This window comes from Alligator mississippiensis, chromosome 1 (assembly GCF_030867095.1).
Source record: "Alligator mississippiensis isolate rAllMis1 chromosome 1, rAllMis1, whole genome shotgun sequence".
Taxonomy (NCBI): Eukaryota; Metazoa; Chordata; order Crocodylia; family Alligatoridae; genus Alligator; species Alligator mississippiensis.
In genome coordinates, this window is record NC_081824.1 from 175,401,233 (window position 1) to 175,423,722 (window position 22,490).

General features: G+C 42.6%; 1 protein-coding gene across 2 annotated transcripts in view; it reads right to left on the minus strand.

Moving 5' to 3' along the window:
* Positions 1-22,490, minus strand: part of RBKS (ribokinase) — a 94,677-nt gene that overhangs the window by 1,865 nt on the left and 70,322 nt on the right. For both annotated transcript variants that reach the window (XM_014598027.3, XM_014598028.3), the window contains one exon: positions 21,235-21,423. In XM_014598027.3, coding sequence (XP_014453513.1) covers positions 21,235-21,423 — 189 coding nt within the window. The remainder of the gene's footprint in view (positions 1-21,234; positions 21,424-22,490) is intronic.

The following is a 22,490-nucleotide window of genomic DNA, read 5'->3' on the forward strand; positions in this document are numbered from 1 at the left end:
TGGTATAAAGAAGAGAGGGAAGGAGAAGACTTGAGCTATGTGGGTTGTAAATTCCTAGTTGCAGAATGATGCAGAATCTAGCCATCCTTTGCTGTGAGGTTTTTATAACTGAAGCTGCACATTGCATGCACTGCTTATGTTGCTGTAACCCCTGGGGTAAGCTTGCTTGTGGTAGCTCATAAAGGAATGAGTGTCTTCTAACTAAGCTCTGGGTTACCAGCTATCTACATGGAAGGAAAAAGTGTTAGTTTTGAGTAGTTTATAAGCCAGCTGAGCTCCACAAAGGGACTCTTGCCACTTGTGTCCTCCCCAGAAGCCACCAGTTTTGCCATGAACTGACCTTGCCAGTGCTTCTAGTATTAATTATTGTTTTGCTAATTGCAGAATCCATAATGTTATGAACTACACTAGGGCTGAATTAAAAATGAATTTGAGTTTTCCATAGCACAGTGCATCTGTCTTCATCCCTGCCTTGATGGCTAAAGCCAGATTGAGACAACCCCATGCTGGGATGGTAATGTCAAAAAGAAGTCATGCTAACACTTTTACAACTTCAAAAGCCCTCAAATAGATGCTGGCAAAAATGTTCTCCTGCTTGTACAGTTTACATTATTTAAGCAAGTGGTGCAAGCTCTATGTGTACTTGGGAAGGATTTCCCACACACACCTTTCCAAGTATAGACTTGACCTAAGGCACCTGAGATGAGGGCACGTTTCTGGCTTGAACACAACTTCTGACTAACTGGAAACTGGGGATGGGAAGAAACATAATTTTCTTTTCTCTTGTGCTCTGATGGTTGCCATTATTTTCCTTCACATTAAAAGAGGAAAAAGAAATCACCCTTGAGACCAACTGTAATGATACCAGACTCAGAGATGTTTGCTGGTAAAACAGTAGCTGAAAAAGGAGGGTAGAATGGCTGTTGGAAATCAGCCCCCCAACACAGTAGCCCTGGGAAATGAACTTTGGCAGTCCCACATATTCTCCTAGTCAGCAGTGGCTGTTTCAGGCAGGCACCTTTCCTTAATGCATGCCCTGGTCTGAACCTGAATCTTGGCTGCTTCGCTCCTGCATTGCTTTCAGTGTCTCTAATTCAGCACAATGCAAAACCACAATCCAGCCAATCGCAAGCTAGTAACAATAGTTACATTTTATAAGGTAAGGATAGCATCACCTGTGTCAACAGTGTTTTCTGTCTAAACAGAAAGCTGTCAGATTAAGGTTTTATGGCTTTCTGTTCCGTCTTTTTGTCTCTGCTCTGGTTTCTATAGTGCTACTGCAATGGCAGGTGGAGCTGAAGCAGGTGATGATGGTTAAGCACTGCTAGTTGCTTTTGTCCTGTACCAAAGGCAAACTGTAGATCAGCGTTTCCCAACTGGTGTGCCGTCAGACATTACTGGATGGGCCACGGAATCTGGGGGGGCGTGGCTCCAGCCAGTGCCGCCACTGCAGCCTTGTGCCACTGGTGTGCCCCAGCCAGCCCCGCACTGCCACTGCCCCCCTCCCACTCCCGGTTCCACGTCTGGCTGGTATGCCGTGGGATGAAAAATGTTGGGAAACACTGCTGTAGATGATCTTGGGCTCCTCTTAGATTATAAAATATAATCTATGAAAGTATTAACGAGCAAATTGAAACAATTTTCCAACTACTGTTACATGCAGCAGAGGCGAAACATGAACAGAAAGATCTGTCTCTGCTGCTCAGGCTGCAATGCTAAGAATAGAAAACGGTTGTTTTTAAATCAAGTCATCATTCTTACAGTGATTGCTTGGGTAATGCAACATGCCAATTAAGCATTTTAATGAAGAGCACTCAAAACAAGCAACATCAAACTGCCCATTTCACATATGGCAGTGTTAGAGGATTATCTGCCAGAGAAGATTCTTCAATGTCAAGGTTGTCACTGTAATTTTTTAAATATAATCTACAACGGTTATGTCATTGATTACTCCTGAACCAAAGGACAATTAGTTCTAGCAGTTCTAGAGACAATTAGTTCTAGCAGCTGGAAAAGCCAATTCTCTCAAAGTCATTGTGCATTTCCAGTTATGGGATGGTGGCCTAATGTTCCTGGGGTTTGTGAAGCCTCTTTGCAGACACCTTGTTTCTTGAGGATGCAAGGGTCCCCCTTACTGATGTGGAATGACAGATGAAAAGGAGAGCTAAGTGTAGACTATGATGCCAACTGGATACAGGAAGGTTTTCCAATGTTCTTTACAGACGAGAAGGCAGCAAAATGGTTGGACAATGCACTCCCAGAAGCTCAGGTGATCAACATCCCTTGGGAGCATAATGGAGCTTCTCTAGCTACTCTCTCACAAAGGGTTCCTGGTGCTTAAAGCACCAAAGGGCAGTGTCACATCACTGAACTCAAAGAAGCAACTCCCAAAGCTCAGCAGTTATGGGGAAATAAACTTGATCTGTGTAGGATGCTTTCAAACTGGGAACAACCACACAGGTCTTGGAAACATTTGGTATGCAGGCTGTTCCAATCTGTCTCCAGGGACAGTGCAGGAAGGTAGCTGTATGGACAAGTAGTCAAAATTCATTTCCAAGTCAGGAAGGGAACCAATTCAATTTAAACAGTAACTGCAATAAAAATATTTTTTTTGCTTAAAGAAACCTATTTATCCAACACTTCCCTGAATGCTCTCTGTCCAGTGTGTTGTGACTGAAGCCTATATAATAGTATCATTTGGTCTAGAGAACTAGAGAGATAATGGGACCCAGAGGGACTACACCTCATCTACCTGGCTTAAAACAAAATTGAGATTACTCAAGATCCAGGCTAACAAGTGGTTAATTCTGTACCTTTCAGAATCTACTATAAGCAAATACAAAATGTGCTCCTCGTAAATGTTGGGTTTTGAGCGGACCATCAAGGTATGCAGCACTCTACCTCCCATTCTCTTCTAAGAAAAATATGGACTTACTATGTAGTAGTAATACTTTGCACTGTACAGCTCTTTTTCCAAGAACTGCAAAGCCGTTTGCAAATGTTAGCACATTAATCCTCCCACCCACTCTCCCACCAACAGTTTATTCCTCTACCTTTCCCTGAAACATCCAGCGCTGGTCACTGTAAAATGAAATTCTGGCATAGATAGGTATAACAATTGCTATGTTAGAACTGTGATTGTTAGTTCTATGGCTTTGCACTGATTTTATTTATAACCCATTTCTTTGTTGTCATTCTGGATGCTCCATGTTTTCCTGGTACTTCCTTTTGTTTCTGTAAAAGAGCATTTTTATTTATGGCAGCCCAAAATGGCTCAAGATTCTGTACATCTGGGGGAGGGAAAACCCACAGAATTTTCCTCTATTTATACCTTAGCATTTGTAAGCCCTGATTAGTCAGTGGCTTGTTCACAACACTAGTATAGCTATTTTTATACAATGCCCTGGGAAGCTTTTTAAGGAAAGTGCTTTGTAACTGGAAACTATATTGTTCAGAAGTTTATTTCCTTGCAAGTAAAGCACTTTTCAGTCAATAATGCTTGGAACAATGGGATGCTTTTCATCTGTACAATAAGATGATTTTCGGTGTTTTACCGAGCTTTCTTGCCATAATGATGATAATATAATTTGCAGTCCCGGAAAAGTTGTACTTGGTACTCCCAAAGTGACCTCCACTGAACTTTTTTTTCCCCAGAGTGATTTTCTCTTACGGAAAAGTCATCGTAATGAGACAAAAGGAAAATATGAATTCAGTAGCCTGAAGCCCTAGTCAAAACTTTCTAAACAGCACTTCTCCAGTGATCCCATAGAGGTCACAATTTGTGTTTTTCCAATGTACAGCACTGATTCAATTTAAGATGTAGTATGAGAATGCAATGAGAATCTAAACAGAATGGTACCTTTTTACAGCAGCGTGGTAGTGGCACCAGGCTCAGGCCTGTGCTGCATATTATTGAATTAGCGAGTAAATGAGGACAATAGAAATGTCAGGGGGAAATGTATCACAGCCTGGATTTGGTATATTTTTTGGAAAAGCACCGATTAAATAATTTATTACATGACTCTCCAGTCTGATAGGACATGCACAGAAGTCTATTTTACAGAAGTAACAAAGGCTGAGGTTTACATTTCAATTCTGCACTGGCTAAAATATAGACGCATAATCCTAAGGAAGGAATTGTGCCTCAGAAGAGGCCCAAATTTTCCTCCTCTCTAGTAGGAATGTGCTACTAGTCTGTACAAGTAAGCTATTATCCCCGCCAGCTGAGCTCTGCAGAGGGAGACACTGGAAGAGAAGTCAGGTTTTACCCACTTCACACCCTCTCTTAGGGGAGAGAGTTGCCAGTGTACAGCCCCCACTCAGCCCTGCATACCAGGACCACGTACTCCAGTAGGGTGCACAGAAGTGTATAGAGAACTATCTTGTTCCTTCTTACACAACTGCCCAGACACACCAACTGAGCTGCAGTCTGGCCCTTACTAGGAAGAAACATCCTACAACAACACTGTTGCTAAGTCTGCTCAGAAGTGGGAAAAGCCTGTGGTTCTGTGCAAGAGTTATGGGGCGTGAGCATTAGTGCAGTCAGCCAGGGTCCACATACTCAGGAGAGCTCTAAGGTGAACCTTTGAAGCATAAAGGCTTGGAGCAAGTGCCTAGGGCTGTTCTCAGTCACAAACCCAGTCTTGGCAGAAAGGTGGTATCGGCATGGCCTACCACTCTAGCTGCTGCTTCTTGTGTTTGCAGGCTACACACTCAGTGCCAGCTTCCCCCTGTACTCATCGGGATATCAGCCAGGTCTCCTTCCTGTCTCCTATCCAGACTCCTGTTCTTGGGAGCAGTGCTAGTTTTTCCTGGAGTGCTGCTGTGTTATGGCCTTTGATATCCATGTCAAGGTTAATGTTTGTTCACCACTCTGGAGTCGAGCAAGGGCAGCACACAAGCTAGGCCTTAAGTATATGTAGATAGCTAAAGAATATCCACTACAGACCATCAGTTGGGAAACATCAAAACCAAAAACACACCACACAATAGTTCGCATCAGCCATCAGGAATTTGCACCCACTTCCTGACAGATTTCTTGATGGTTCATTACCAGTGATTAATCAGTCTGACCATTAACCCCATGCATTCCTGAGAGATGAGTCTTAAAACACTCTCCTGAATACATTTTCCTTTCTTCTTGAAATATCTTACTGCACAGGGCTTTCCACCATTTCTATGTGGATCAAAAAACAGCATAACAGAGACCTAGATTGCTCCAGAAAGTTTTTTGGTTTGTGGTGGATATTGAGAAATATTTTAAGACTGAAAAAAAACCCAGTCATAATCCTGCAAATTTTATATAGGTCTAAAAAGCCCATTTAGAGAGTCTATGGGAGCCCAGGGTACATGGTACTTCACATTTTGAAAGCCCTCACACATCAGTTGTCTGGGAAGTAAGTAATTTACTGTTCTCATTGCACAGGATGGGAAAGAGACACAGAAATTAAGATCAACATTTCTGAAGCATTCGCTGGGGATATGTCCATACAACCCCTAAATGAGACTGAAAAAAACCCTGCTCACTTGCATCCAGCTCACAGATTTGTGCGAGGATTGGCTTGGTGTGACCATGACAGTACATATTGACACCAGACTCTCCCAAAGCTGTTTCTTGGCAGGAGGGCAACTTTTGTGCACGAAGCGGTACAGGTATATTTCTAGGTGTTTGCATCAAGACAGCTTGAGATTCAGAGATGTTAAACATCTACAGCTTACACTGGCTTTAAGTGGGACTTCTGCATTTTCAGCAACTCTGAAAATCAGAACCAAGTTGGGAACCCAAAATCTGAAGCATCCAAAAGTAATGCATACTTGGGAGAATTCAAGTTCAGGTGAGCTGCCAAGTGCTGCACCATGACATTAGTTTGGATCAGAATTCAGGACTTACTGCTTCTTAGTTTGCAAGAAAAGCAATCCAAGACATTTGTGTACTGGTAAGTTTGTCTTGGCTCATGTTGATAAGACCACGGCAAGGGGTCACCTACAGAGAAAGCTCCATTCTTTTATGTCATTACACTCTGAACAGCCACTGAATGTAGGAAACAAGAAGACAAGCAGAGAAATTGTAATTTCTCTTTACAAGTTATTTAATCTTTGCCACAGAGGAAATCCAAAAGGAGGTGTCGACCCACAGGGAGTGTCGACCCACATCAAAACAGCCTGTAAAGAGCTGAAGCTCATATAAACTCTTTTCAGTGCTATATAGCATTGGTGAAAAAAGGAACATTTCTCTGGTATTCAATGGAGTAAGCATGCTGGACCAGGAACTTTAAACTTAGTTCTGAACACATAGATTTATCCTGCCGAACCTGTGAGATTCTCCTTTCAGCTCAAACAATTTACCACTAATTTGGTTTCAATCTTGGTGCAGTAGATATGGAAATTTTGGACCATCTCACTTAGGATGTATTATTGGGTAGATTTTCAGTTGAACCTGCAATCAGCCTTTTCTTGGGTACCTTCCATTTCCTTAGTTTCACATTTGACCTGTGAGCTGTGACCTCCTTTTCACTTGATCTGGAAGTTCATACACCTAACAGAGAGACACAAAACCAGGTGGAAAAAACCTCTTTTCTGACTAGAACAGTTGTACGAATCTTAGGCCACTGGCAGATGTTATGCTTAAGATATGATTAACCAGCTAATCACATTTTAAGTAGTTACCCATATTCATGCAATTAATGGTGCGATAAACCAAGAAATAAGCCATAAAATTATTACACAAAATATGTGGTTGGTTCCCATTGCACCTTATACTGAATGCGTGGCCAGTGCCAATCAGCTGATCAGCCTTTGAAGGGCTCTGGTGCACTGCCATGCCAGCAGTCAACTCATTAGTTTACTGCTGCTCCCAGATGGGGGAGTGCACCAGAGTCTTGAAGAGCTCCAGTGTACTCCTGAGATTGGGGGTGCCAATCAACTGACTGGTGCTCTGAGCCCAGGTGTACTAGGCACCTGGCTGGCTATTTACTGACACAGGGGGAGCTGAACTGCCCCTGCATGGCAATCGGATGCAATTTAGATCTGATCCCCAAAGCCACAATGTGTGGCATGGCAGGAGACGCAACTGTTGGGATTGTGGATCAGATCCCGGCGCTTTCAAATGAACGTCTGTCAGCAGCCTCATTGTATCCAAAGACAGTGCAATGCAACTCTTACCACTCCCCAAATCCTATAAAACTGCCTTTTGCTATAGATATCTGGAAGAACAAGCCCATATGGCAAGACTTGAATTGCATAAGCAAAAGGATGCAGAGTGGTGTGCAGGCATCAGTGATAATGATGATAACAACCGATCTAAGTTGCCAAGTTTGAGAATGTTCCAATACATGTTTTGCTACAGGGATACAGACTAGCTGTGCAGCTAGATCTATGTTTCCCCAAAGCTAGAGGGGCTGTACAGATCTAGACTACTGGTTCAAGCCCAGCTCTAAATGTAGCACCTGTGTTTGTAAGTTCCCCACAGCACTTTCTCAAGCTATTTCTCAGATCTCTACAACTCAAAACCAGTATTTTGTTCCTGCTGTTGGCTTTACTTATCTCACTTCCCCAAGAATTATGTTGCCCCCTCCATCATTTCTGTCTTTCAAGCTACCTAACAAATTTCTATCTAACAAATGCTCACACTTATACATTAGTTCACAATTCCTGTTTAAGAAAAATACGTCCAAAATAATGGGACTATATCCCGACTTCCACCATTCCAGCAGCTCAAAACAGCTGGAAACCCTGCAGACTGAGTTAGCAGTAGATTCCCCTTCCCCAATGGGGGAAGCTGCTTGAGTTCTGCTAGGGGTGGGAGTAACCTTTAGCAATCTCCAAGAATTTAAAGCAAGCTATTGAAAGGAGGACATTAACATGCTAGTAACAGTGGTAGCCATGCTTGCTCTTTTTCCGTCAGACTGAAGAACACCAAAAGACTTTTAGGCCATACTGCCAAGTTACTACTGAGGGCAGCTCCCAGGCCCACTCTTTACCTCAAAGTCCCCATCTGTACACAAACCTATTAAATCCCCCCGTCCCACCCCTCTGCCATGGTAGCACTCTATCAATCTCTCGAGTATCATAGCCTAAGGCCAAAGTTTGCAACTTTAGCACTCATCCAGGAGCTGCGCGAGGTAGTACAGGAAGTCTGCCATCAGTTCCACTGCACCCTATTTCCTATCTCTACTGTAACTAGAGTCAAACACAGAAGGAGAGACTAGCGATGTGGGTGTGACTGAGAAGGGCTCTCTTGGAATGTCCCATTCCTGTTCTTCTAGGAATCAATCGGCGCACTCTTTGCTTCTCCTTCTGTACTTCTTGCATGCTGCTGCAGCAAGGTAATCTTGACAGGGAAGGATGGCTCATGCAGCCAGGAGCAGCAGAGCACAAGAATTTAACTTGCTCCAGAACAGAGAGATAGGTATACAGGGATTGATAAGACAAAACGCAAACACACACACCACTCTGATCTCACCTAGAACTGTTCAAAAGGCCTCCTTTTTTTGCCCCTAAAAAAAAAAAAAAAAAAAAATAAAATATATATATATATTCATGAATACCTCTTTTAAAGCCACAGTATCTAGCCTTTGTTTGCTGTCCACAACATCTGGTAACCTCTGTGCTACACATCCTGGAAAAACATTGGTAGTTTTTGTCACTGAATTCATTGTGGGCATGTTGTCTTGGCAGCTTTTTCATTTTTCTTCTGGCCAATCTGATATAATCTTTTTTATGAGTGTTCATGTTTAATCTTTCCCTTTTTTGACTCAGCAAGATATGATCTACAAGACAGAACTGCTCTTCTTTCAGATTGCAGTCTTTTGTTGTGTCAGCCAGTTCAGTAGAACAGCAGTACTCAACCTGTCAGCCCTGAACCAGGGGGTTCAAGAGGATTCACAGTGGTGCAATATCCCTCCCCTCCCCTCCCCACCCCACCCCACCCCACTCCCCTCCCCTCCCCTCCCTCCAATGTATGGTCTCCCATTTAATATTTTGTCTGTCACTTTTCAGATGTCAAGATTACTTTATATACAAGCATGTGGATCCCATGGTGGGTTCTTGGAAGCTCACTGGTAACAGGCACAAACAATTCTGGGGACAATCTAGAGAGGGTCAGCCCAGTGTGCGGCCACAGTATGAAAAGGGCTGAAAATGTTTCTGTAGGATGCATACTTTGGCAGGGTTTCCTTATCATATTGCCTTGCTCTGTTAGTCACAGGGAAGTTCTGTATTTGCAGTGTGATTGCCCCAGAGCATTGTTTGTGACTGCACACAAAGAGACCATCACTTAAATATGCACTTAAACAAATCCAGCAAGGTGTCTACTGAGTGTGAATGACAGAGATGGCAATAGCAAGCAGCAGTTCAACATGCAGTTCCTGCCCCTGGCTAGAGGGGTCTATTTTGCAGGATACAGTTGCCCCCTAGCCAGGCAACTTTGTTCAAGGGCATTATGCCTTCCTTATTCAATCTTAAAATGAAGTCACAGGAAGGTGGACACAACCTTTCAGAGGCATTCTCCATTTCTCCCTCTGTGTCCAGCCATGTACTTTTAAACTGAATTAAGAAATCCACTCCCCAACCACTTGGGCAGCTGGCAAACATCACTGCCAAAAGTTGGAATCTGCTTTTCCATGTCCCAGTTGTACTAGGAGGGATGATTTAAAAAAAATTCTAAACAAAACCCTGAGGAATGTGACGAAATCATTATGTTCAACCACAAACTGGCCCTAAATACCCATTCCCACAGGTTGCTGCCATTACTCACCCAAACTTGTTATGTTTTTAGCTTCCTTTCATTTGGTTGAACCCAAAGAATCTGTAAAATACCTTCTTGTCCAGGGTACAGGCAGAGAGATTAACCCTTTCACTCTTGAAAAGAAATACAACTTGTGACCTTTTCCATGGTTAGAGTTTGCAAAAGCAAGCAGCCCGATTTCCACATCATTTTCATTTCTCTGTTCTTGTTATTTTAAAACGCATATTATGTAAGACCATAAATCAAATTCAGATCTTTCTTGGTTTCTGTAGTGACCAAAATACCCAGTTGAAAACCCATTGAAGGAAATTGGGTCTCAGTTCAGTTTCAGTACGATTGCAACCAGCATCTCTGGTAAATACAGGCAGGAGCAGGACCTTAGAGCCTGACATTTCCTCTCCCTGCAAGGTCAGGCTGAGGTACTCAGCACTGGGGTTCTTCTTGCTACTGCCCAGTCTGTACCTTTGTTCTGTGGAGAAGATACTAATTTTCATAGAAGAGGATTCAGCACTTCTGATCAGTGTACAGTTACTAAAAGAGGAAGAAAAGGAGGCTTCTTGGCATTTCTAGGATGACCACAAATACAAGATGAAAAAGTGATGACTAGATCATTAGCATGGCCAAGAACACTTCGCAGCAGTATGCAGTGGCTCACTTTTTCAACTTCAGCCATTCCTACTGCTCAGGCCAGAAAAAGCAATTGGGCTGGTGATGTTCTTGGTTCCTAAGGAGTGCCAGCTTTTAGGAGCTATTCTTAGCAGCAGGAGTGTGCACAAGCAGGCGTGGCTGCCCACTGGTTGGACTAGTCCTCCATCCTCCTAACTGTCGGTACAAGAGGACACTCCAGAGTGTACAGGTCTAAATAGTATTCATGCAGTGCTGCACAGGTGTCTCAAGGGTACTGTATCTCCTGTTGACACTGAGTAAGATAGACACCCAGGGGGGATAATCTCCAAAGAACCCTCTTGGTTCTGGCATTGTGTTGGACTGCCTTAAGTGTAGGGGGTGTTGTCAGCAGAGATGTGTGTCAAGGATGGTACTATAATACATTCTGCTACAGCCATTTTGGCTGGTGCTGACAACCATACGAAGCCTTAGGGAGGTTATGTCTTAGAAAGCAGCCCAGACCTGAGATGGCACAAAGATGGCTAGATACCTTCTCTGTGGGCATGTCTACACATGCATTAATGTGCCTTTCCTAATGTGCATCAAAATTTAGTACCTCCAATGTGAGGTACTAAATTAATGCACATTAGGCTGCCCTAATGCACAGTAGCACCAGTGCATGCTTTTTAGGTGACACTTAATGTGCAGTATCCTGTTTTACTGCACATGAGTGTAATAGCATGGTTTTTTACGTGCTGCTTTAATTCAGAGTAAAATAGGCCACTGTGCATTAAAGCACACGTGTTGACGTACCCTACGTTAAGCCTTCTGTTCTGCTCCTGGACACGTGGCAGAGAATCTTAGTTCAAAACCAAGATTTTGATTTAACAACAGCCCTTCTGTCCTGGAAACATTTCTCTCTCTCTCTCTCTCTCACTCACTCACTTGGAATGGTGCACAAGTGTTACCCACACCCATATAATTACACATGTTTGAAACAAAGCTCACTACTGTATCCTGCACTGGGTAACTCTGTGATAGAACTGTAACACTAGAGTCAAAGTCTCGGTGTGGCACCTGCAGTGCTGTGCAGCCCAGCTCTGAGCAGAGTCCCACAGAAACTTCCATCACCCCCCAGCATGCCGTTCATTGCATAACAACTCCACATTATTCCTGACTTTCTTACTTTTGTTTTTCACAGTTTCTGTAATTGAATGTATAAAAGGTCTCTTAATTTAAGCTGTGCAAGGCAAATGGGTCAAAGCACCTAGAGCCAGTTTCTGCTCTCTCGAGGCAGGGTGTAGGTATGCTGCATGGTTTTGTTATAAAACCACATTAGATAACACACTGAAAAGGACTAATTCATACAGCTCACATTTTAAAAAATAATTTGGTACACGGCCTCTGCTACTAAGACTTGATCTGGGAATCCGGCTAGGGAGTCTGGGGTAGGGCCATACTGGTATACTAGTACTGTAACAGCTGGAAGAGGTGCAGTCTCTAGGCAAAGCAGGGTGCTGCATCTGAAAGAGAGAGACTTGTGCTGTTGCACTGCCCTACCAGCTCATGACAACAGGTCACGTGAACCCTTGTTAAGCTGCTAGTGTTTCAACCACCAACACAGCTGTATGGCATGCCTGGTACTATGGCCTAAACAATGACCTGGAGAAAAATCCTTGCACCATTCCTAATGCTCTTGTACCTGTCTTTAAGAAGCAGCATGGATCAGTGGTCAGCGTCCTCACCTGGGAAACCGTCAATATTTGGCTGCCACAGATGGTGCAGTCAGTCTCTCTGGACTCTGGGCAAGCTGCACTTATTAGAAGTGCCCGAGTGTCACGTGTATCAGCATCCCTGTGCTGAAAAATGGCAGCAGGGGACTTTGAACTAAAGTTCATCAAATGAGCTTTAGTTCAAGTCATCCCACCACCATTTTTCAGCACAGGGACGCTGATACACATAACGCTAAAGTCTGCTGGAGCCTATTAATTTTCACGCTCCAGCAGACTCGATTACTCCAGTGTGCTGGATTTCCAGCACCACAGAACAGGCTCCCTGCATGCATATAGGAGCCCTCTCTGCCTCAGTTCTCAGTCTGTAAGTGCCTGGCCTTCTCTCAAGGTTTGTTAGGAGGATACGTGTATTAGACGTTCTGAGGCACTCAGAGAGGACAGTGACTGGGTCCAAACGTATACCCAAAATAAAATTTTGAGTTGATTGAGAAGGAAATGGGATATTGATACCTGGAGTTTCTGGACAACTGAGCCAGATAATTCACTGCGTACAGAAGTATCTGACCTCAGGGTCACTGTTCTGTTTTAGCTCTAGGGAGCTCTTCACAATTAGATGAGAGAGCAAGTTAAATATTGGTTTTAATCTTATTTCCATTCCACGGCTTCATTAAATACTCCTTGTAATTTGGTACACTTTGTGGCAAACACTAACCCTGCTTCAAGCCCTCTTCTCTCTGTCAGCTGTATCTCTTGTTAAATCATGCCTTTCCAGCTGGAAGGAAACTGTACAGAGTTGTGCAGTCCCTTCCACTCAATGGCAGGCCTGGAGAGGGATTTGGTGAAATCCTGGGTGGCTAAGAATAAGATCAGAATAAGACAGGGTGTTCAATGGACTCTTCCACTGGAAAACAGTCCTGTAAACTGTAGGTGCAACCCTGCATCTGTTTGCTCATTTTATTTATTTTTTTTTGTTAAGTGATTAAAGTATAAAGCTACTAAGCAAATAAAAAGTCTTTTCCTCATCACAGTGTTGTCTAATGGTTCAAACAGCAGTCAGGGGTCCACTACTGCTGGATTATGTTCTTGAGTGTGCCACACCTGTCCCTTGGATAACCCCGGGGCAAGGACTTTTGACCCAATTTTTCAGCGCTGATCAGCACTTTCAGAATTGTGGTTACTGCCATTTTGGATTTCATTTCTTTTGCCTGTAAAAGGCATAATACATTTTTCTCATCTCAAAGGAATGGTAAGTCTCAAGCTTCTCAAAGTGCTTGGGATTCCCTTGTATTCAAACAAGTTCAAGGTGTTATACATCTCTGTCTCTCCTCCTCCTCTTTTCCTCATTTAGCTCCTGATATCCAAGGGGATGAAAAACCTTTGCAAACCTCTGGAATTACTTTCTACTGGTCATCTGTTTATCCTCAGTCATTTGACCAAGTTTTCTAAGACTGTAGTGTATTATAGAGTCTGAATCAGAAGCAGAAGCTGTGATGAGCAAACAGATTCACATCTACACTTAATTGTGAGTCAAGTCAGATACAATGATTTCAGTCATGTGCACTTTCACAGTTAAGCTGAACTTCAGAAAATAATAGATGCCGTTTTAAATAGATTTTCAGTATGGCTTGCCGGTTGGAGTGTCTGGCAGGTTAATTTATTCCTTATGGTTTTTCTCTCCTCATATTCAATGGATTCCATATTTGTGAGAGAGGGAAATCACAAGGCTAAGTCAGAAAGCAGACTATTACTGGAACTAAACTTATTTATTGACTAACTTATTTTGGTTCCATGTTAAATAAAGGGAGCTATTATACCATTGGCTTGTGGGATGTTAATGGGAGCTCTGGGCATAATTACTCTGTGTTGGTGTGTGAATAAATCCCACTGATGGTCAAGTTGTTTGCCTGATAGAAAAAGGTCTTTCAAACAGGACCTCCCCCTTCATGGTCAATGCACTTCCCCCTCTCATACTACAGCTCTGGGCAGGAAAAGGTTAAACACCCAACAACATTTTTCTCCCCTTAGCAAGTTACAGAAGTCTCCATTAAATCCATTGTCTGCCAAATGCTTCATTGACTAGCAGCTGCATTTTTATTCTGGTGAGAGATAGTTGAAACAAAATCGCTGTTCTTTGTGCAAACTGCCTTCTAAATAATGGACAGCTACAAGATTATTAAACAGCAAAGGCATTTTATAATATTAGAGTCAACCACAAGTTCCACTTCTGCTGATGCACAGAATTTTCAGTAATTAGTCATTGCATGGAGTGTTGTATTTATATCCCTTTGAGCCAGAGACGTTAGGCCACAAAGTCAGGAGACAAAGGATTGCTGTTACTAACACGGCTGTTTCTGGTTTATGGGTTGTGGCTTTATTTCAGTGTCCACTTCACTTTTCTGGCTGAGCCATCCTTCAGAAGAGGAGAGAAAGCTAAGCTGGACAAAGTTAGTGTAAATGAAGTTGCCCGCCACAAGAACTCTCAGCTCTACAAAGAGAAAGAAAGCATCTCTGTGTCAGTAAGGCCCCTACAGCAGAAGGGCTAAGAGACAAGTTTGTGAAGGATTTCTAAGTTCTGTTCTCCTTTCTAATGTAGACTTCTCATGTCTAACACATGTAAATGTTATTTCCATTTTACAGGTAGAAAGACTGGGGCACAAGCAAGTCAGGTGACTCATCCAAGGATATGGAGCAAGTCAGTGGTAGAGTAAGTGGTTTTTACCCAGTCCCTTCTCAAATCACTAGACTACACTACCTTCATTGCAGCAGTCACACCACAGACAGGGATACTGTGGCATATCTAATTGACTAAAACCATCTGCTCTCATCACACTTTTTATAGAACAACACAGTGCAAGGCAACTTCACAGTTCAGTACAAAGCCACTCATAGGATCCTTTTTATCACTTTCAAAACAGCATCTTCAGTTTACTTCAAACAGTGCAAACCAGGGGAAGATTTAATACACTCTAAGAAGAAACTAAAAAGAAAACCTAAGAGGAGTGGAATAGAAAATGTCTGCTGACAAAGTCGCATTGCAACAAGCTCTCCCTTTGCATCTTGTTATATAAAAAAGATTAAAGGTAACATTTATGGTCAGGAAATTCAGAAGCATGTCAAACAGCTTCCATTATCTGCCCTGGAGAATGCTGGGGCCTCAGACTGTGGGAGACTCTACAGGATATGTTATGGGCATTTTTACATGTACTCCAGGAGGCGTGTGAGGGGGGGCACTTTAATTAGCGAGTCGCACTAATTAAAAGCGCCTAATTGTCACGTGTATATCATCCCCATGCTGAAAAAATGGCAGTGGGGCACTCTGAACTAAAGTGCCCCATTGCCATTTTTTCAGCACGGGGATGCTGATACATATGACTCTAGAGTCTGCTGGAGCACGTTAATTTTCACGCTCCAGCAGACTCGATTAATTGAGTATTTCCAGTGTGTTGCAGCAGGCTCCCTGCACATGTAGAGAAGCCCTATATGCTTGTGCCAAGCATTAGCCATGACGAAGCAGAGGAAAACAAGTATTTTATCCCATTCTTTAAGCCAAGGACTAAGGACAGACATTACACACAAACCGGTTTAAGTGATCAGAAACTGGTTTAAACCTGTAACAGAACAGATGTTCACTGCACATAAACAGGTTTGAAAATGGCTGAAACCAGCTTGAGATAAACCTGGCTGAATTTAGTATCAGACTTAACTGATTTGAGTCAAGCCGGTTTATGCAATGTCTGTCCCAGACCCCTTCCTGCATATCAGACTCCCCCAGCAACCCCACATGCTCTTGGGCTGGGTGGGGCTCTCTGCTCCAGCCCAGCAGGGCTGGCCCCTCCCCTCTGCTCCCTGGCTGCAGCTCCAGCAGAGACTTTAGGCATCTGCCTAGCTTCCCCCTGCTCCCCCACCCTCACCACTCCCTTGTAAGCAGGGTTCCCCCCTCCTCTGTGCCTTACACAGACACCTCTCAGCATTAGCTAGCAGACCACATGCTGGCTATGTTCCATGCTGTGGGAGACCGGACAAAGGGAGGCAGGACAGGTTTAAGGATCTTATGGAGCTAATCAACAGGTAGTTTGTAATGTCCCTCCTTCCTTGGAACAAGTTGTTTAAGAAGAGCTTGAAATAATGAGAGCTTTTGTTTTGGTGATGGGGTGATAAATGTTGTTGGCCCCCTCACTACCTCACTAACCAGCAAGGGCAGGGAATCCCTCCATAATCAGAGCCTCCTGCTGGGGCCTGGCCATGCCCCCCCTCAGCTCAGCACTATAAAAGGGAAGGGTAGGCTGCTCTAGCACCCCCCCCGGCTTCTAGCCGAAGCCATTTTCTCAGTTCAGAGGAGATGTCTGTGCAGTTACAAATGGATTCAGGCTAGGCAGGTTAGATTAACCTGTGAAGATTGGATCAATTCAGGCTCAGGCTTTCTGAGTGTCTGTTCCTAGCCAATGGGGTCAAACATCTGGCTCGTGGGGCTCCTAGGAGGTAGGATGAGTGAGGGTAGGCCCAACCACTGAATTCCGGGGTATAGAGTCACGTTAGGGATGCATTATGGTGACTGTGGGGCAAGCAATTGCTATGTTAGGCCCTGTGTTTCCCTGTGCTGACACAGTAGTGCAGGCAGCACAGTGGCTAATGCCACCCACCACTGGAGACGAGTCTGGGTCCAACCCTCAAAGAGCCCTGTTCTGGATCTGGCCAAGAGGGCAAAACAACTTTTACATCTCTGCCTTCTATGAACTCCCCTGTTTGTGATCACCTATGTCACCTTAAGCTGTGATCTCCTCAGTTCTCTCATCAAAGTTCTGACCAGTACCAGGACAGAAGAGACAGACAGAAGATCTGGTGTCACTAAAAATTCAACAGGTTTGCCATGGGCCATGGTGATGTTACAGATGCTGTGTTTTGGCTGAGATATAAACCAGATACTTGTTCTTGCAATAATTATGGGAACACTTAAAAAGGGGCTCCAAGCCTCCTCTAAGTGCTGTGTGCACAATCTTCACCAATTGTGGGAACAGACAGCAATTTCATCTGCAAGTCAGGATGCAGATACTAAAACACCCAATTCTACATGCCCAACTGTGGGATTCAAAAGCTACTGAACAGCAGGCAGTTTGCAAAACAAAAGGGAGCTAGTCCTGGTGGTAGTCAAACCCCAACTTGCATATTTTTTCTCTCCTGATGTAAATGCTCCTCAGCAATTCAGTGGAATATAATTTAGAGATGTAAACAGTGCCAAAATCATACTTCAAATGACTGCAAAGAGGAGAAGGCATGATTATAGCAGGAAAAGAAAGGCTTTAAAAGAGGCTAAAATAACAAGGCAAAAAGGAAACTTCGAGCAAAGGCTGCACATTGTCCATATGTTCCCTCAGACAGAGGAAGTTGTGGACAACCTTCCCCATTAGCAAACTTGATGCTCCTCCAAGGCTGTTATATCCTGGTATCCAGTGGCAGCTGCTGTCACAGACCAAGGAGAGTCTAGCCCTCAGAGCCTAAGTTATGCTGCTGTTCACCATACTGATAATCCCGATTTATGTCACACCTGACTTTAGCCTGACAGTTTTCACTCCTTGTTCCATGTTGCTGAGTTGTGTTGGGGTGAGTTGCTAAAAAGTTGCTGCATCCCACCTCAGCCGTGGATGAATTTCAGCAGTAGGCAATCTGATTCATAATTTATAGGGACACACAATACTCGTGTGTATGTGTGTATTATGTTATCTATTTGTATGCAAGAGTTGTAAAGCACTCTGCTGCTAATTGGAATAGAAAGCAGTATATAAACAGAAGATCATTAACTTTTAAAGCTATTTTAATACAGTTCTGTATATTCAATTTCAAGGAAAGTGAAAAATAGTGTCCTTTAAAAATAGGAAAGGAAAATTCATAGATGTAATTTGAAACAGATAAAAAATACTGTAGTAGATCCTCTGCAGCTTGGTATATTATCGTATAAGTTAGCCTTATTCAGATTACATGTATTAAAATCCTCAATGTACGTGTCCAAACGCTAGTGTTAAAATGACATGGCTCTATTTGTTTTTGTTTTCTCTATAAAAGATGAATCAGATCATATTATTTATTGATAATTCACTAAATTATCCTAAATTATCAAGAATTTGGGGTTCCTAAAAATTGAAATATATATAAAAGCTTATCGTGAACCAGTCTATTGAAAGGAATGTCACACCTTTCCGAGAGCGGTTTTGTTACAGTATGTCATTATAACAAGAGAAACAGATGTTTGGGCCTTACAATACCCCATCTTGCAAAACTTCCTTCTAAATCACTAGTTGTATACTAGATTTCTTATACTGTCTATGGACAGTTCTGCTAACAGTCATGGGAAATTTCACATACTTTAGTAAAGCCCATATTAAGATAATTAATGATAAAAAAATCTACCAAGTCATTTTTTTCCTTCTTTATAGAATGAAGTTAGTGTGGCTGAAAAATGCCAGACTTGTAGCTCTAGATACTCATCTCCTTGTTTATCCACAGAATAGATGGGGCATGCCAGCTTTCCCCATGGTTTGACTATCAGTCTCTTATCCTGACCCAAACAGACCAGCTCCAAAACTGAGAGGAAAGTTTAGCTTCTAGGTTCAGTTTGATCTCTAGCCTCTCTGATAAGACTGTTAATGAGATGAGGGCTGGGACACATCATCTCTAGTTCAACTGTATTCAATTCTGTATTTGTTTGGCTATATCTATGCAGGTTTTTTCCCCCCAGATTTTTCACTCTTGCTGTCACCAGTGGAGAGGAACTGGAGGCAGGAATGAGGGCAGTTACTATGCTACTACAGAGATTGCTTCTGGTAACATACCGCTCATGGCAGGCTTAGAGGACCCAATACAGTGCTGTCAGTTCTCCTGATCTCATTTTGGATCTTGCTGAAAGCCTTGTCTGCTGAAATGATGAGATTGCATCAGCATCTCAGCATCCAAGTAAGCTTCTAGCTTTCATGGTTGCAAATCTGACCTGAGGGCACGCTAAATGCTCAGAAACCAGAATCTTATCAAAGGTGTTCTTACAGCTTAAAAATCATGAGGGTTTTTTTAAATCTAATTTTGTAGATCTGATTACCAGTTATGAACTCTTGGGATTGCCAATATTCTGCCAATAAGATACTTATCTGAAGAGTGGAAAAATGTCTGATTCAAACTTTTAGTATTTAAGTAATAAACTTACCCAGGTTACTGAAGAATGACACATTATTCAGAGTAGTATTTAGAAGATTTCTTTAAAGGCACTTGCTTTACTGAACAGTAATTATCAGGCCAAGGATCACTAGGCATTTATAATGGAAGGCCAACACATGTTTTTTCATTCAGTCTCCAAGAGTAAACTGAGCACAGCTGTTACACTGAAACAACCCAGTGTTATTTAAGAAGATTAATAAAATGAACTGTAACAACTCTCACAATAACCTGCTCGCCACAAGGAGGCAGGACAAGGACTTGGGAAGCTTAAAAAATATATCTCACTGTATGAAAAACAGGACTTTTAAAACAGTTAAGTCAGGAAGTTCTAAACTGCCAAACAAGACAAAAGGTACTTTTCAGCCACAGTGTACCCTTTCAGCACCGCTAGAGTATCCCAACTACTGCAGATATCTTCAGTTAGCAAACATTAGCTGACCCAGTGACAATTTTAGGAAGTGGTGGTTCACTCATGGTTCTTTATCCCTTCTGTAACCCACGCTGTGAAAACACACTCAGTGACATGAAGGACAGGGAGATGAAGCAGTTAGCTCCAGATCAGATCACAATTCAATGGCAGAGATGGCGGCAACAGGAACTGAACTCCTCGTCTCTTTATTCCTATCCACCAGATAATGTTGCCTCCATTAAGGGCAATGGATCTGAGTCATCACAAAACTTCTTAATGACAGAAGGGCAGGGAGCAGGGTGGTGAAGAAGAAAACAATTTAGCATGAACTGTAGAGTTAATCTGAACATAATGAAATTTAAAGGTGAAATACAAAGCCCCATAATATATCAATGAATCACAATGTAAACCTTGTAATAATGAACCCTCTGTTTGAGTGAAATGGATTTTATTCCTAGCTCTGTCACTGGCTGCCACTTGGTAGGTCATTTCAGTGCCTGTGCCTCAGTTTCCCCCTTTGTAAAGTAATGATAGTCTCTTCCTTTGAAAAGCACTTGTAGCGCTTTGGCTGAATGGCATTATATAAGAACCACATATTATTATTAATACAGCTCAAATATAGAATGCACCAGATGGCCAAATCTCCAAGTGTTTCTGCAATGTTTTTAGTGCAGCAGAACATATGTAATGTGATGTTATTATTTCAGACATTTAAAAGTATAGTTAGCACATGCAGGGGGTCAAACACAACTCTCAGTAACTCCACTGGATTTACGTCAGATGCAACTAAGAGCACAAAATAGCCTTATATGTGCAATGCAGTAAAGTCCCATAGCCATGAAAAGCTTAACTATTGATTTTACTGATGCGTTTGTTTTGGCCCTAATGTTCAATTAAGGTAGGGCATTCTGCCTTTCACTTTGAACAGAGAGGAAAAATGTACTAGAGTAACTAATAAGGACTAAAAGCTAGGTATCCTTTATCAGATGCAGTATGTTATTTGTGCCTTTTCACCACCTTCTGTGGAAACTGAGCACCTGACACTAATTAGGCTAGATTAAGGCAGGGCTTTTTGTCTGGGAAAGCAGTTCAGACCTGTGTAGGAAGAGTCAGCCATTCAATTTTCAGAGTCAGAGGGCAGCATTCCCTCCTTTCTCCCACTCCATAAACAGCAGGATCATTTGAATTCTAGAGATGATGAATTACTTGACTGTACAAATATGAACACAACAGGGCTGCAGCTTGTGTCACAGTCCTTGTGCATAAATGAGAAAGAAAAGAGAGAAGTAATGACTCCAGTGAAGAGAGCACTATGAAGACACCCTCAGTGCATAAAGTAACTCTAGTGTAATCATAGTACAGCCTATACCACTTCAGTGAGCTGACATTTAATATATAACAGACTGGAAGCAGGATATCAGCTGCACATAATATATTAGCTTTTGTGCTAGTGCTCAGAGATTTGGTTGATTACTCATTGCTTTGCTTTAGTGCGTAAGTAGTCTTTTCCAGAGCAAGACAGTTAAACCACAAAAATGTACCGTAGTGTCCATGGCCTTGACCTTCCCAGCAGCAACATGCTTTGGAATGGGATCTTCCTTTGATATCATCACACAGCCTTCTGCCCCCAAAGTGACAATTACCAGCTTACAGCCTCTTTCTAGTAGTAGGGATCCCACCTTCCCGGCATCTTCAGGGTTGCCAACTGGGAGGCCTGTTAAAATTTCTGCCTGGAAAGTAACACAGCATATCAAAATTGCAAACAGATAAATTGGTGCTATCAGAAATTGGCATTTAGTAACTTTGTTAAGTGTAACCAGACTCAGGCAACATCTGGGCTGTAAGGTCATGCTTAAACTATTTCCCCCCACTTCTGTTCAACATACTGGCAATATTTCTAGCTTGGGTTTGTAATAGTGGGGATTTTAGGGCACTGTACTGGGCCTCAGGAAACCCGAGTTCAATTTCTGGCACTGTCCCAGGCCTAGTAGGTTGACATTGGGCACTGATCCCTTTCTGTACTGCAAATTTCCTCAACTAAAATGGAGATAATGATACTGGCCTCCTACATAAAGAGTCTTGAAACCTAAAGTTGAAGAGTGCAATAAAGACTAAGTATAATTATTATGTAAGTTTAAATCCCTTCAGGTCTGCAATATTACTGTAGTCTCCTTCAGATCCCTGTACTCAAGGCTGACTGATGCCATCAAGCCCAGAAAACCCTGCAAGCTGACCATAGCAGGCAGGTGTTAAGCTGCAAATACTGCTTACCAAGTACAAGCTGCTCATTCCACTGTTAACGTCTTCCTCCCCACAACCCAGTCCATTTGCTTCTCATCCACCTGTTGCTCCTTCCCATAAACCAAGTGTTCTAAGGAAGGAACTGCCTTTGCATTTCATGTCTGTATAGCAGTTAGCACCACAGGCTCTCATCCTTAGTTTTGGCCATGAAGCACTACCAAAATATAGTAATAGATTTTGAAAATCTAAGGAGTCAGAAGAAGAAATATTTTAACACTAAAAATTTAGGACTAATAATGAATCCAGCCCAGCACCCACTGAACTCAACACACTTCAGCCCTGCATTAAAAGCTTGGGTACAACTTAACTGGTGCTTATATCAGCTCATGTACACTAGAATGAACATATCCACAATGAATTCCCATTTATAGTGGCATAAAAAGAAAGTCCCTTGTTTTAAAGCACATTAACTTGTAATCCTAATTAGATCAAGATCTTTGCTTGGAGTGATGTGTTTTGGTAGAAAGAATAATCTCATTGTAAGAGGCTTTCTGTG